Below are 15,831 nucleotides of genomic sequence, written 5' to 3' on the forward strand. Positions count from 1 at the left end.
GTGATCTTATTATATTGTGTTTATAAATGTCAGCATTCATTTAGGCTTTTCTTGATTCTCAAGCTCCTCTCACCTGCAAGGGATGTTGGTGAATCATGTTCTCAGATTCTCGACGGATGGCAAAAAATATTTTGTGATTGCCCTGGCCTTATACAACCAGGCATTGCAGTTACTGAAAAACATAGAAATTAATACAATTATTCAATTACAGTAATACTTAATTTAAAATAAAGTACAAAGCATTTCAAGCATTATTTCATTTTCTACTTTTACTAAAATGTAATTATTCAATCAATAAATCTCCTTTCAATGGATTTTCTGCCTTTATTTAAGCAAATTTAAATCATTGTATAATGAAAAAGTTTTGCAACCTTCTAATATACTGTGGGGAGAGTTTATCATTGTAGGTGTGTTGGAAACTAGCTTTCAGACTGAAGTTGCTTTGCGCACCTGCGCCAAATTTCTGAAGTTTGGTTTCATTAAATTTGGCATAAGTGTGATGTGCTTTTGCCACTGTCAGTGAAAGTAGGCCAGGGAGTTGCCTGGCGTGGAGTTGTGACTTTTGCACCCCATGAATCAGACAGAAAGGTGGTCTAATCTGTAATTTCAGCCGAAATTTCACTCCACTTTTTAGAGTGGTGAAGCTCATCAAAAGTCAAAAAATTTCACCAAAAGTAAAAAAAAAATCCACTGGTATAGCAGATTTGATAAATGTCCCTCTTTGTGTTTTATTATCTTACCATTTGCAAGGTCCCTTCATGCTGTTCGTGAATTAATTCATTGTCTACATTCAGAGGCTAAAAAATTCTCTTGACCTAGTCCTGCAAATACATCTGAGAAGCAGACCATGTAAAATTACAGAGCGAGATCGCTGAGTTGAGCATAGTGCATAAAAGTCACCAACACTCTGCTGATTCAATAACTGCAGAATTTCAAACCTACTCTGACTTTAACATCAGCACAGAAACTCTGCATTAGGATCTTTATGGCATGGATTTCCATGGCCGAGCAGCTTCAAGCAAGCCTTACATTACCAAACACAATGTGTCAGAGGAGTGGTGTAAAGCATACCACAGCTTTGGGATGAAGTATCATGGAGATTGCCGGGTCAAACATCAGTGTCTGTTCTCACGAATGCTCTTCTGGATGAATGGTCAAATATTCACAAAGACACACTTCAAAATTTTGTAGAAAGCTTTCCCAGAAGAGAGGAAGCTGTTTTAACTGTAAGGGGGGGCCAACTCCATATTAATGCCTATGGATTTTGATGGTATGTCATTAAAGCTCCTGTAGATGTTATGTGTTGGTGTCACAATGCAGCATGAAGATAATGAAATTCCCCCGGCATTGTGGTCACAAGAGCCCAAGAGGTGGTCCCTTCATGTGAAGTGCTCTGAGTTCTTTGCACTGAACACTTCCCCCTCTGTTTTGAGTGACAGCTGTAGTGTCTAATCAGGAGATTACTAGAGCTAGGGAGTTTTCAGTGCAGAGAGCACAGGGCACTGCTCATGAGTGGACCACTCCTTGGCACTTGTGATCATAATCTCCCTTCTGATCCTCAGCCGTGTCATGTGACTTAACACAGCTGAGGATCTGAAGGGAAGTTATAACTCACAAATACGATCACTTGTAAGAAGATTGCCTTTACTACAGTTTACATCATGTACTTTTCAAACAGGTCAGAGAATTTATTTATTTTTTGTAGGAGTGCTTCTTTAAGCTTCTGAATGTACATAAATTGGACATTTCTTCTATTTCTGGGAACATGCAGATAAATGACAGTACTTGCATGTAGAATCTGTCAGACCTTGCGTCAGTTTTCCTAGTGTATGTCTCGTGGATGGCATATATTAATGTACTGCGTCGGAAAGTGTTACAAAGTACGTCATGCTAGATAGTTCTTTCTTTTCAGTAATTTTTTTCAAATATTTTCTGGTCTAAACATAATTTGATAATCCTAGTCTAAGCCATATTGAGTTACACCTATTTTTTTTTTAAGTATACAGTACCAGCTCCAAGGTAGTATAAAGAATTGTATAAACTTCTGCTAGTATAAAGACCTGTGACAAATTATGTTGCAAATAGACATCCCTGTGGTGCATTGAGTCACAAATAGGCATTCCTGTGGAGCATTGTGATGCATGATCGCCACTTGCACCATAAAATAGTGTACTTTTTCTAATTTTCCCTTTTATCACAATCTTGGACACATTTGACAACATAAACACCCTTTATGCGTCATTCACAATTTATGACGCAACAAAGAGCACATTCATGAATATGGTACAAAATACAAATGTAGAGAAAATAGACACTATTTTATTCTTAAATACATATATACATAAAATTTATAAAAATTAGAATGCATTTTATTTTTATTTTTCAAAACTTAAAACCAACAACTGATATCATAGATATAATTACGATGTGACAAACTGTTCCAATTTACATCATTATGATAAACTTATTCCGGAGTATAAAAAATAAATATGATCGTTGTATATGCTCAATAAGCTGGATATATGTCCAATCAAATGTCCCACTTAAAGGGACACTGACAGGACCAATAACCATAATTAGCTGTACATATGCATGCACAGGTCTTCTAATGTGCATTAAAAACATATATATATATATAAAGTATAACCCCTGTCCACATTATGAATACAGTAAACTCATGTTTTATAACCTGAAGTAAATCGATTTTCTTTCTGCCCAAGGGGCGGGGTTTCAGCTTCACTTGCGCCCAGCCAGCATCAGCCCAACCGCCGTTTTGAAGCGCCGCCCAGCTCATCAATATTCACTTCGCTGGGCGGCTTCTGCTGTCCCCGACCTTCCGAGATCCGGCGCATGCCCAATAGAAAGCTATGGGTGCCGGGCGCATGCGCAGAAGCTGAAAGCGAGTCCGATGCCCATAGCTTTCTATTGGGCATGCGCCGGATCTCGGAAGGTCGGGGACAGCAGAAGTCGCCCAGCGAAGTGAATATTGATGAGCTGGGCGGCCCTTTAAAACGGCGGTTGGACTGATGCTGGCTGGGCGCAAGTGGAGCTGAAACCCCACCCCTTGGGCAGAAAGAAAAGCGATTACTTCAGGTTATAAAGCATGAGTTTACTGTATTCATAATGTGGACAGGGGTTATACCTATATGTTTTTAATGCACATTAGAAGACCTTTGCATGCATATGTACAGCTAATTATGGTTATTGGGCCTGTCAGTGTCCCTTTAAAATGCGGCATTAGATCATTATCACTAAAATTATTCCATATAAATAACTCCTATTTATTCATATACCACAATAGTTTGCCTTAATATCCGTTCTGATTAGTATAGTCTTTCCTTTAAGTGAAGTTGATATAATCTCCGCTACTTCTTTGCAAGCGGTTCACCTAATGTCAATAGCAATAGCTATGCAGTTCTGAATAACAGAGTCTTTCTTTACAGGTAGAAATGGTACATTCACTGCTACTCCTTTGCAAGCTGCTCTCTTAATATCAACACTCTGGTAAGTATTATATTAAATTGCAATAGATCGTTACTTCGGATATCTGTATATCCTTGCGCTGACTCCGGCGTTCCACATGGCGTCCCACATGCTCTTAGGATGCCGAACAGCTCAGCAATGCGCTGCTAATTGGCCAGAGTTTCAGAGAGCTCCTGCTTATTGTGAATGGATGTAGTTACGTTGAATCCAGCAAGTTGATTATGACAAATTGATTATGCTGATACTGTCATTTATACAAGTACTGTCTCCTAAAGCGCAGATGCGTTTCGGAGCTGCCTGCTCCTTCCTCAGTGGTAGACAGTACTATGCTTCATTGAGTCCTTTTAAAGGTAGCTTACCTGTTGAGGAGGAGGTGCTTATAATTGTGTCCAAATCAATACATGTAATGGACTCGGTCAAAGATTATATACTGTTCTTTATCATCCAATTGAGTATTTCTTCATGTCATAGACTTTACATAAAGGGTTGTCATTTATTGGAAACTTCATATTATGTCTACTAGTATACAGCACCAAAAAACTGCAACTGCGTTTTTTGTGCGGTTTTGGCGTGTTTTCCCTTTTTACTGTGTCCAGAATCAATTTCACGTATATAATTGATAATCCCTTATGTAAAAACATATCCAAAACTTATAAAACTATATTTTCTTCTAATTATGCAGAAACTTTGTTGTGTAAGATGTATTAGTTAATGTGGCAGCCCTAAGAACTGTCCCTATTTTTCTTCGATTTTTGGATAGGTGATGAGTTCAAGGGTGGATGGGGGCGGGGACCTGCCAAAGAGGGGAGATCAAGGTGCTGGTAAACAGCCGGACCTCGATGTCCCGTCTTCAGCAGGCACCTGTCCCAATACTACAGGAAATCAAACAGCTCCATCTCAGCATTCAAACTCAAATATTTTCCTTGATTCGGCTCTGGACATGTTGGCAATATGGTCACCTCCTCTCCATGATCTCCTAATTTTCTCCAAAGCCACATAAGTAAGTTTAGACGTATCTTTATTATGGTGTTCTTTAAAGTGTTGTTTCAAATCCATTTATGATGTTTGTAATGTGTTCCGCCACCCTCTGTTTTAATGTTCTCTTAGTTCTTACTACATATTGTTTTTGACATGGACATTCTAGAATGTATATTACGTCCATTGTATCACAGGTTAAACTATCCTTAAAGGGGTATTATCATCTTAATGATCACTGTTAAATCTGTTAATGATTTAACAGTGATCATTTTTCTAAATATATTTCATTAACAAATCCCCACCCCTTGTCTTCCGTCTCCCCTGGTTACGGCCACCGCTCTTCTCAGGAATCACGGTGGCCGCGCGTGCGCAGACGTCTTCTTTTCTTCTTCCGGCCGGCCACGCGCTGTACTGAACACGCACGCCAAGTCCGCGCATGCGCCCTGGTGACTTCTTCCTGGCAAGTATACTATACTGGCCAGGAAGAAGTGACCAGGGCGCATGCACGGACTCGGCGTGTGCGTTCAGTACAGCGCGCGGCCCGGCCGGGAGAAGACATCAATGAAGATGGAGCCCGCTCCCTGCCGAGTGCTGAAACCAGGAAGTGGACGGCGCCCCGGGAGCAGGTAAGTATAAAATAGCGTGTTGAGAAAACCCCTTTAATACTAAAATGGAAGAATTTTGGGTTGACTGTACTTGTACATTTTTTTTTAGGGAATTGGGTTATTTTACAGTTGTTGCACCTTCCACAGTGGTGGAAACCCTTTGTAAACAAGCAGTTATTTTTCATCTCTATTGTCCTTCTTTTTGTTGTCGGTGCAACCATCAAACCTAAATTGGGTGCTCTAGTGTATGTGATTTGAGGGGTGGTGGTTAGTATGGGTCCTACTATTTTGTCTCTCAGTGAATGGTGCCAATTTTTCCTAATCTGTTCTATCATTCGGTATTGTGAATGGAATGGTAGTATCATACGTAAATTATCATTTTGGTTATTTTGCTTCTTATTAGTCATGAAAAGGATTCCCTCTTATCAAAAACCTGTAATGAAAAACAGTTATATCCTTTTTTCAAGCTGTCATCTCCCTAGATGGCTACTCAATATCCCTACGAGTCAATTTAGACAACTGAAAAGTAATTGCACATTAGAAGAACAATTTGAAGATCAAGCTATACAACTAAGACAGCAGTTCCTATACAGACAATACCCAGACAAAATAATAGAGATATCATTGAATAAAGTTAGGGACATGAAGAGGGAATCCTTTTTCATGACTAATGAGAAGCAAAATAACCAAAATGATCATTTACGTATGATACTACCATTCCATTCACAATACTGAATGGTAGAACAGATTATTAGGAAACATTGGCACCATTTATCGAGAGACAAAATAGTAGGACCCATACTAACCACCACCCATCAAATCACATACACTAGAGCACCCAATTTACGTTTGATGGTTGCACCGACAGCAAAAAGGACAATAGAGATGAAAAATAACTGGTTGTTTACTAAGGGTTTCCACCACTGTAGAAGGTTCAACAACTGTAAAATAACCCAATTCCTACAAAAACGGTACAATTACAGTCAACCCAAAATTCTTTCTTTTCTAATATTAAGGATAGTTTAACCTGTGATACAATGAATGTCAAACATAATATGTAGAAAATAATAAGAGAACAGAGGGTGGTAGAACACATTACAAACATCAGAAATGGATTTGAAAATCATTCTGTCTCACAACACTTTAAAGAACACCATAATAAAGATCCGTCTAAACTTACTTATGTGGTTTTGGAGAAAATTAGGAGATCATGGAGAGGAGGTGACCATATTGCCAACATGTCCAGAGCCGAATCAAGGAAAATATTAGAGTTTGACTAAATAAACCCCGCTAGTAATATTGGGATGGGTACCTGTCGAAGACGGGACATCGAGGTCCGGCTGTTTACCAGCACCTTGATCTCCCCTCTAATGTCAGGTCCCCGCCCCCATTCACCCAACTCATCACCTATCAAAAAAATTGAAGAAAAATAGGGACAGTTCTTAGGGCTGCCACATTAATTAATACATCTTACACAACAAATAATATTGTATGTTTATCAGTCTACCTCTTTTAAATAAGATAAGGTAACAGTACAAAAGCATAATATATACACAAACTGTGAGATGCAAAAAATACACTACACAGTCTACTGTAAAACAGTGTTTATTGGTAACACAGTGTAATAAAGCACAAACTCTGTCCAAACCTACATGAGTATGGATCAGTTGATATTGGTCCGCTTCTAGTCTCTGAGAGTTTTAAACATACATGGTCTTTTTCTGTTCTCTATGGTTTTAAAATAGTAATAAATAAAGATGTAGTTTTATATGAGTAAATGTGTAATAGTATTTTTTGGTCATCTGACCGCAGTATAAATTGTGTATTTATCCTGAGGGTCCCAACTAGGGCCCAGTCTAAAGTTATTGCTACCTTTAAAAAGACTCGATATAGCATAGTGCTGTCTACTACTGAGGAAGGAGCAGGCAGCTCCGAAACGCGTCTAGGCTTGAGGAGACAGTACTTGTATTAATGACAGTATCAGCATAATCAATTTGTCATAATTAACTTGCTGGATTCAACGTAACTACATCCATTCACAATAAGCAGGAGCTCTTCGGAACTCTGGCCAATTAGCAGCGCATTGCTGAGCTTGTCGGCATCCTAAGAGCATGTGGGACGCCAAAGTCAGCACAAGGATATACATATATCAGAGCTGCAAGGATATGTCCGCACTATGTACAAGAGCTCTCCTGGACACATATAAGCACTGTTAATGTAACGATCTATTGCAATTTAATATAATACTTACCAGAGTGTTGACATTAAGAGAGCAGCTTGCAAAGGAGTAGCGGTGAATGTACCATTTCTACCTGTAAGGAAAGACTCTGTTATTCAGAACTGCATAGCTATTGCAATCCACTACAATACTAACCTAGTATTGACATTAGGTGAACCGCTTGCAAAGAAGTAGCGGAGATTATATCAACTTCACTTAAAGGAAAGACTATACTAATCAGAACGGATATTAAGGCAAACTATTGTGGTATATGAATTAATAGGAGTTATTTATATGGAAAAATGTTAGTGATAATGATCTAATGTCGCATTTTAAGTGGGACATTTGATTGAACATATATCGAGCATATTGAACGTATACAACGATCATATTTATTTTTTATACTCCGGAATAAGTTTATCATAATGCTGTAAATTGGAACAGTTTGTCACATCGTAATCATATCTATGATATTAAGAGCATATTGTAATAAGATTACAGTTGTTGGTTTTAAGTTTTGAAAAATATATATATATATTCTAATTCTTATTAATTGTATGTATATATATATTTAAGACTAAAATTGTGTCCATTTTCCCAGCATTTTATTCCATGAAATAACAAGATAATTGAGTGCCCTCCAACTTTTATTTAAAAAAAATTCTTCAATGCTACAAATTGGCAGGGGTGTTGCCAAGGGAGAGTGCACCTATTCTGTGGATACGTATTGGTTGAGCCACTTTACTATACTTTATTACAAAGTAAAAATGGCGGAGGCATAAAATACAACTCTATATCCTCCAATTTGTTTCTGTAGTTGCCATAAATCTACTATGCTACCGCTTGTAAACTCTCTAACCTCTCCATTTTTTTCTGTTCTGACCTACATATGTTTTTAGGAGTTGTTTTAATTTCTGAAAAACTTTAGTTGCCTCACTAATATATTATTAATTGAGAAGGAAATTCTTATATGCATTTGCATATATGAAGTCATCAGGAGCTGCACATCTTGTTGTATAACTTATAGTATCTGTTATTTTAGTTTTTTATGCCAGTCTGATGAGTCTTTTTTTTCCAGGACTGTTGGTGGAAACCGGAAGGAGAGCATGGAAATCAGAATGCCAAAAGAAAATCTTGAGGACAACTATAGTAACATGAAACATATGGCTGAAAGAACAATAGATACTTCCCAACAAACTAGAACCTCATGTTTTAAAAACTTTGTGGTGACCAAAAAAGAATAACTACTACTGAAGATGTACTAGGACTTGCTTGAACACTGATACAACTGGTTCAAGTTCTCAAAAAGCTGCTTTTAGAACTTTATAGTTTTTTTCCAAGCACTGGTACTCTTGCAGGTGTATGTATATATTTAAAGTCCACTTATTTAACATCCAAGCTGCTCGGAGAGATCACTACGCATCTTGTTTGTTCATACTTTTTTATGAACTATAGTGATGCTGGACTAATTCAAAAAGTGATGTAAAACTCTAGCACAGAGCTTTCTTGTAGAAATGACTAATATGGTGTGACAATGAAATATTGCCGTTTTTTGGGACATCTTTTTAATACCAGCTTTCAGTACTATTGCAACAGACAATAAAGACAAGCATTACAGTTTTCCTGGATTACTGCAGTGGTCAACAAAATTCTTAGTACCTCAAGAAGAAAAATTTTCAAGGGAATCTCAGCATTTACCAAGACTGCTTTGCCAGGCAGATGAATGTTGAGGAGGCTTGTGGGAATGGAGAACAAAAATAACTAAATGCGTGCAAATAGTCGAGATGTCTTTCTTGATAATTTTTTCACAAGCTTTGTCTTAAAATACTGTGACTAATTTTTTATATGTAAAACAAATTGAAAAAAGTACAAAAAAAAGTTTAAATAGTAGGGATCTGTTTGTGAATGATCACATTTTTTAGGAAACTGTAGTCATTTCTGTTTAGTACATCATTAAACAAAAAACAGCACAATTCTGAGTTGACCAATTAGAGAGCTGTATTTCTGTGCTGTAATATGCCATTTTCTATGATTTCTCAGCCATTTATACAAGTTTACCTGGTACTTACTCAAGCTAGTACACATTTCCCTTAAGTGGTCTAGTACATTTCAAACATTTATTAACATTCGTTCTCTGGCTATAAAGCCAGAATGTTAAAGAATAAGTGTTTTGCTCTTGCTGATAAGATACCAAAAATTATATTGCTACCACACAACAAACCCTCTAAACCTACATACAGTATATATGGCACATAAAGTACGTTAATTGAAATTTCAGAATTTTAGTGACACAGCCCATCATTATCTACAACCTCTGGTTGATCTATTTTGTGTACATTGTAGATTTATTTCCCTTGTAATATATGTTGCACTTTTTTCTTAGAATTTTTTTACTTTTTTTTAAATATTATTATTGTTACACTTCCAATTTAAGTAATGATCATCCAACTGTTAGTGTTAGCATGGGACTCATTCTCATTCTTCAGTTGCTGTAATATATCCCCTACCTCATTACCTCTCTTGTGAATTGTAATTAGAGATGAGCGAGTTTCATATTTTGAAATTCGTTCACGCTTCGTTTGGTGGTAAAAGCAGAATTGCGTTATGGATTCCGTTACCACGGACCATAACGCAATTCTATGACGGAATGCATAACTGAATGCCTTTAGAGGCATTCCGTTATTCATTCCGTCATAATAGAAGTCTATCGGCTGCAAAACGGATTCGTCCTGTTTCCGTTATGCAGGGGAGTCCTCTCCTGCATAACGGAAATGGAATGGATCCGTTATGCAGGCCATAGACTTCTATTATGACGGAATGAATTGCGTTATGGTCCATGGTAACGGAATCCATAATGCAATTCTGCTTTTACCACCAAACGAAGCATGAACATGAAATTCGCTCATCTCTAATTGTAATCATTTCAGGTTTACCCTGCTGGAAACTTTGTAGAACACATTTTGTGTTTAGACAGGTTGGCATAAAATTATTATATATGGAATTATATATCTTATTTGGCTTTCACAATTAATCAATTATAGCTACAACAACAAAAGCGGTGTTAATTGATTCTGCAATTTTATAACTTCTAGCACAGATTCCAAAATCTACAACGCCACAAAGTTTTCTTTGCACTGGTTTTCAAAAATAGACATCTAACTGTGGCTTAAAGGGGTTTTCTGGGATTTTACTACTGATGACCTATCCTTAGACTAGGTCATCAGTCTCTGATCGGTGGGGGTCCGATACCCGAGCCCTCCACTGATCAGCTGTTTGAGATGGCACCAGCGCACCCGTGAGCGCTGTACATTGTATAGTGACTGTGCTTGGTATTGCAATCAGCCCCATAGACTTGAATGGTGCTGAGCACGATACCAAGCACAACCACTATACAATGTATGACGCTGTGTTTTTTAAATACAGAGAAGGCCTGGGCACTCTAAGGAGCGCCAGTGCCTTATCAAACAGCTGATCAGCAGGAGTCCCGTGTGTCGGACCTCCACCTATCAGATACTGATGACGTAGCCCAGGGATGGGCAAACTTAGCCCTCTAGCTGTTTTAAAACTACAAATCCCATCATTGGGATTTGTAGTTTTAAAACAGCTGGAGGGCCGAGTTTGCCTATCCCTGACCTAGCCTGAGGATAGGTCATAACTAAAAAAAAATCCCAGAAAACCCCTTTAACAGATATTTGGCTGCAAGACAACATTTATACTGAGGCAGGCAGGGCTATATCAGAGCATGATATATCTGATGGCAAAGGTCATCTCATAACTGGACATTTTGAGGAGTATCTTTAGGTTGTCTAAGTTGCTTAGGAAAGTTGTTGTACTCATCATGCATGTCCTGATTCTCATCAGTTCCTGGATGAACTTTCAGAAATGCTACAATGCAACAAGCAGTTTCCGGTTTCAAACAGCAATTTCCAAACAAGTTCTTATGTAGGAGGATTTTCTTTTTTAATTGGCCTTTTTGCAAGCTCCTTGTACCTGTTGTATGAATGGAGTAGTTACCAAAAAGGAGTTGTGAAGTATGGTAATCACTACTTCAGTTTTTACGTAATCTGTAAATATTGTAATCCATTGCAATTTGCTTTGTTAACCTCTTAATTAAACTATGGGACCATTATCCTTTTCAAAAAAATTGTCATTTCCTTTCTTATACTATGCAAGTAACACATTGAGGATGCAGTTTTTACTGTCCATACTCAGGAAGTACAGGCAGACACCACTAGCTGCCCACCTGGCATTCATTTTGTGGATATCTATAAATAAATATGTGGATCATTTTAGACATATTTACGAATAAAATAAGCCAAAAAGAATAATGCACTGAGCCTCATCCTCCAAGGGGATATAGCTTTGCAAGAAAGGGATGTAGCTTAATATGCATCACAATTTTGGCACAAAACTTCTGTCGCAAAGTAAGCTAAAGATCACTGACGTGAGAGAAATGCTATAAAAATAAAACTTTATTATGATGATCTAAAAACAATACTTGGGGAAGGGTCACTAATCTGCAAACAACGAATATATAAGAAAATAATGTAACCCCTGGTCTGCCCAGAGGATTGTAACCAAATAAGTCTTGGGTAGACACCTGAGAGCACAGATGTAATAAATTGTGTCTCAGTTTACTGCTTCCCAGAGGGTACAAACACAAACTGGTGTGTACCTGCTATCCAAAAGGCTTGATACAAGTAAAACACCTGAGAGGTGTAAATACAACCCCTATATTCAGAGGTCACAGCCTGGATAGTGGGGCACCAACCAGATGGGGTGAAAAAGAAAGTGCTGCTGGGTGCAAAAATTGGGGCAAAAGCAAGTGAGCATAAGCCCCTATTAACAGCCCACAGCGCACAAGGCTACTATGAGGCTAATAAAGCAAGTTAAAGCCTCAACAATGTAGCCAATATACTAAATCACCCTCAACTACCTAGCATTAGAAACTAGCTGTCACCTTCACCAACAAGCATCTTACTTGATGCGTTTCTTCATTATAGATTCATCAGGATTGTATAGCGCTGAAGGTAAGCATTAACAAGGCTGCCACACTGGTGGTGTGTGGCAGCAAGTCCGGCGCTAGGTTGGCCGTGTAAGTAAGCTAACCTAAAATTTGACTAGAGCATGTAAAGGGGTACCAGATTTATCATCCAGCATCAGCAACTGATAAATCTGGCATATCTTTGGACTGTGTAGACTACATTTACACTGTGTACTTATTATACAAGCTTAGTAAATATGCCCAGTATCTATAGAAATACAGGGGAGATTTATTAAAGAAAAACTGGCGTAGTTGCCCATTGCAACCAATCAGAATCCAATTAACATTTTTTTTAGCTCCTTTGAAAAATGAAAGGTGGAATGTGATTGGTTGCTATTTCCTTTACACCAGTTTTGGTAAATCTACCCCACAGTGCTTATTTTATGATGATGCTTACATTCCAAAGGGATTACATTTTCACTTATGGCTTGAAATATTTAAACTTAAGTTGATAAAAGTTAATTCAGACAAAACCGATCTAGATTGCATTACTTTGTATTCTTACCTTTGCCTGTTATTTAAAGGAGTTGTCCGGGTTCAGAGCTGAACCCGGACATATACCCATTTTCACCCAGGCAGCCCCCTTGACTTGAGCATCGGAGCAGTTCATGCTTCGATGCTATCCTTTGCCCTGCGCTAAATCGCGCAGGGCAAAGGCATTTTCTGGAGTTCCAGTGACGAAACAAACTCTCCATAGGGCTCACGGAATATCTTTGGGTGTCTTCTTTCCAAAATGGGGTCACTTGTGGGGTAGTTATACTGCCCTGGCATTTTAGGGGCCCATATGCGTGAGAAGTAGTTTGAAATCAAAATCTGTAAAAAAAATGCCCTGTGAAATCCGAAAGGTGCTCTTTGGAATGTGAGCCCATTTGCCCACCAAGGCGGCAAAAAAGTGTCACACATGTGGTATCGCTGTACTCAGGAGAAGTTGGGGAATGTGTTTTTGGGTGTCATTTTACATATACCCATGCTGGGTGAGATAAATATCTCGGCAAAAGACAACTTTTCCAATTTTTTTAGACAAAGGTGGCATTTGACCAAGATATTGTCACTACCAGAGCTTTGAGAAGTTCTCAGCTCTGTGTCTCCACCCCTGCGATGATGTCACTTAGAGCTTGGAGGTGTTCTCACTGTTCTGTTTCTCCGCCCCTGTGATGAGGTCTTTACTCTCAGCTGTTTCTCCTGCAGTTGATTTTCCTGCCTTTAAATCACCCCTCCTCCTGTTGCAGGGCGTGGATTATATTTCTCATTTCAGTTGTAGCTCTGGCTTGAGTAACTTCACTTGTAAGCTATCAGTTCACTGGACCTGGTTTCTGCTGCAGCAAGCACTCCGGATATTGCCAGCTGTCCTTGGATCCGTCTTCTCTGCGGCTGCATCTCCTTCAGCTAAGTGTGCAGATATTGTTGTTTACCTGATTATTTTCTGACTGGATCTGAGGTGGCCACGGTTCCCTCCATATACTGAGTAGGGCACCGGTGGCCGTGCCCCTTCCACTATTGTAGGGGTTACAGTGGCCATCAGTCTGAGGTACGCGGGCATGCCTCCTTCCACCATTTGGATCCAGGCATGTGCTTTAGCAGCATAGGGAGAGCTTTGAGGGTCTGACAGGGGTCACCCATTATCTTCCCTAGTTTGGGTCCGGTCAGTAGCTCTTTTCACTGTGTTTGCTCTTGTTACCCTCAAACAGCCGTGACATTATAATCCACCAAAACCGTCCTTTTTTGACATGGATCCGCTTTCTGGCCTGGTTGACCGCATGCAGGGTCTTTCTTTGGAAGTAGCGGATCTCCGTCAATCTATGACTCAGTTACAAGCATTAGGCTCTGCTCCGGCTCATGGAGTCTGTTGCGAGCCAAAGGTCTCACTTCCGGAGACGTTCTCCGGGGGCAGTGAGAATTTTGTTCGCTTCAGAGAGGCATGCAAACTCCATTTTTGCTTGTGTCCCCTTTCCTCTGGTAATGAGGAACAGAGGGTGAGGATTGTCATCTCCCTGCTCAGGGGCAATGCTCAGACTTGGGCTTTTTCGCTGCCATCAGGGAATCCCTCCCTTCGATCCGTGGAAAGATTTTTTGTGGCCCTGGGGCAAATATATGATGACCCGGATCGTGTTGCTCTGGCCGAATCGAACTTACGTGCTTTATGCCAGAACAAACTGTCTGCGGAGCTTTATTGTTCTGAATTTCGGAGATGGGCAGCTGATTCAGGTTGGAATGATGCTGCACTCCGGAGTCAGTTCTGTCATGGTCTCTCAGAGAGATTGAAAGATGCGTTTGCTTTCCATGAGAGACCAACGTCCTTAGAGTCTGCCATGTCATTGGCGGTACGCCTTGACAGACGTCTAAGAGAAAGAAACAAGACCTCTCTGTCCAGCCATTGTCAGTCTTGGGGCAATGGTGCGGACTCATTCAGTGTGCAGGGGCCTCATCCTGTCTCGCTCCCCTCTGAGGAGGAGCCCATGCAGCTAGGCCGACTTGCCCCTGATAAAAGAGGATTTAGTCCTCAGAATATGGTGTGTTTTTGTTGTGGGGGCATAGGTCATTTGGCAAATGTTTGTCCGTCTAGGAGATTCCTGAACTGTACTAAGAGCGATAATAAGAGAAAAACCTCAAGAGGTAGATCATCAAGTTCTACTTCATCTGCTACTTTGGGCAAACTTGATGTGGGAATTGATGCTTTTCCTCTGACCTGCAGTTCCTGTTTTCTCCTGTCTGCCAGGGTGGCGCTAGAGAGCAAAGTCATTTCTTGTGAGATTTTTGTCGATAGTGGAGCGGCCGTCAATCTTATTGACACTCAATTTGTAGCCATGCATGGTTTTCAGGTTTGCACATTGGAAAAGGATATACCTGTTTTTGCCATTGACTCCACTCTCGCAGAGATCTCTGAAAGGCATTGTTCACAATATCCGGCTAGCTGTAGGTGACACTCATGTGGAGGAGATATCTTGTTTTGTCCTTAACGGATTGCCTTCTCCTCTAGTTTTGGGGTTACCCTGGCTCACTAGACATAACCCCACCATTGATTGGCAAGGAAGGCAAATAAATGAGTGGAGTGACTTTTGTAGAGAGAATTGTCTCACAGCGACTTTTGCAGAGGTGTCTACTAAAACTGTGCCATCATTTCTCTCTGATTTCTCGGACGTGTTTTCCGAGAGCGGTGTTCAGGAGCTACCTCCTCACCGGGAGTTTGACTGTCCCATTAACCTCATTCCCGGCGCCAAGCTGCCAAAAGCACGCCTCTACAATCTCTCACAACCGGAAAGAATCGCAATGCGAACCTATATCTCCGAGAGTCTCGAGAAGGGGCATATTCGTCCCTCAAAGTCACCTGTTGCCGCGGGTTTTTTTTTTGTTAAAAAAAAAGATGGCTCTCTGAGACCTTGCTTAGATTTTAGGGAGCTGAACCGTATCACGATTCGCGATCCCTATCCCCTTCCTCTGATCCCGGACCTCTTCAACCAAATTGTGGGAGCCAAGGTGTTTTCCAAATTGGATCTGAGAGGCGC

At 39.8% G+C, this 15,831-nt stretch overlaps 1 protein-coding gene across 3 annotated transcripts in view; it reads left to right on the top strand.

Moving 5' to 3' along the window:
* ZNF462 (zinc finger protein 462) overlaps positions 1–8,556 on the top strand; it is a 106,820-nt gene extending 98,264 nt beyond the window's left edge. For all 3 annotated transcript variants that reach the window (XM_044292037.1, XM_044292039.1, XM_044292038.1), the window contains exon 13: positions 8,363–8,556. In XM_044292037.1, the coding sequence (XP_044147972.1) occupies positions 8,363–8,528 (166 nt within the window). In that variant the 3' untranslated portion in view covers positions 8,529–8,556. The remainder of the gene's footprint in view (positions 1–8,362) is intronic.
* Positions 8,557–15,831: the final 7,275 nt, after the last annotated feature.

Source organism: Bufo gargarizans, chromosome 4, assembly GCF_014858855.1.
Source record: "Bufo gargarizans isolate SCDJY-AF-19 chromosome 4, ASM1485885v1, whole genome shotgun sequence".
NCBI lineage: Eukaryota > Metazoa > Chordata > Amphibia > Anura > Bufonidae > Bufo > Bufo gargarizans.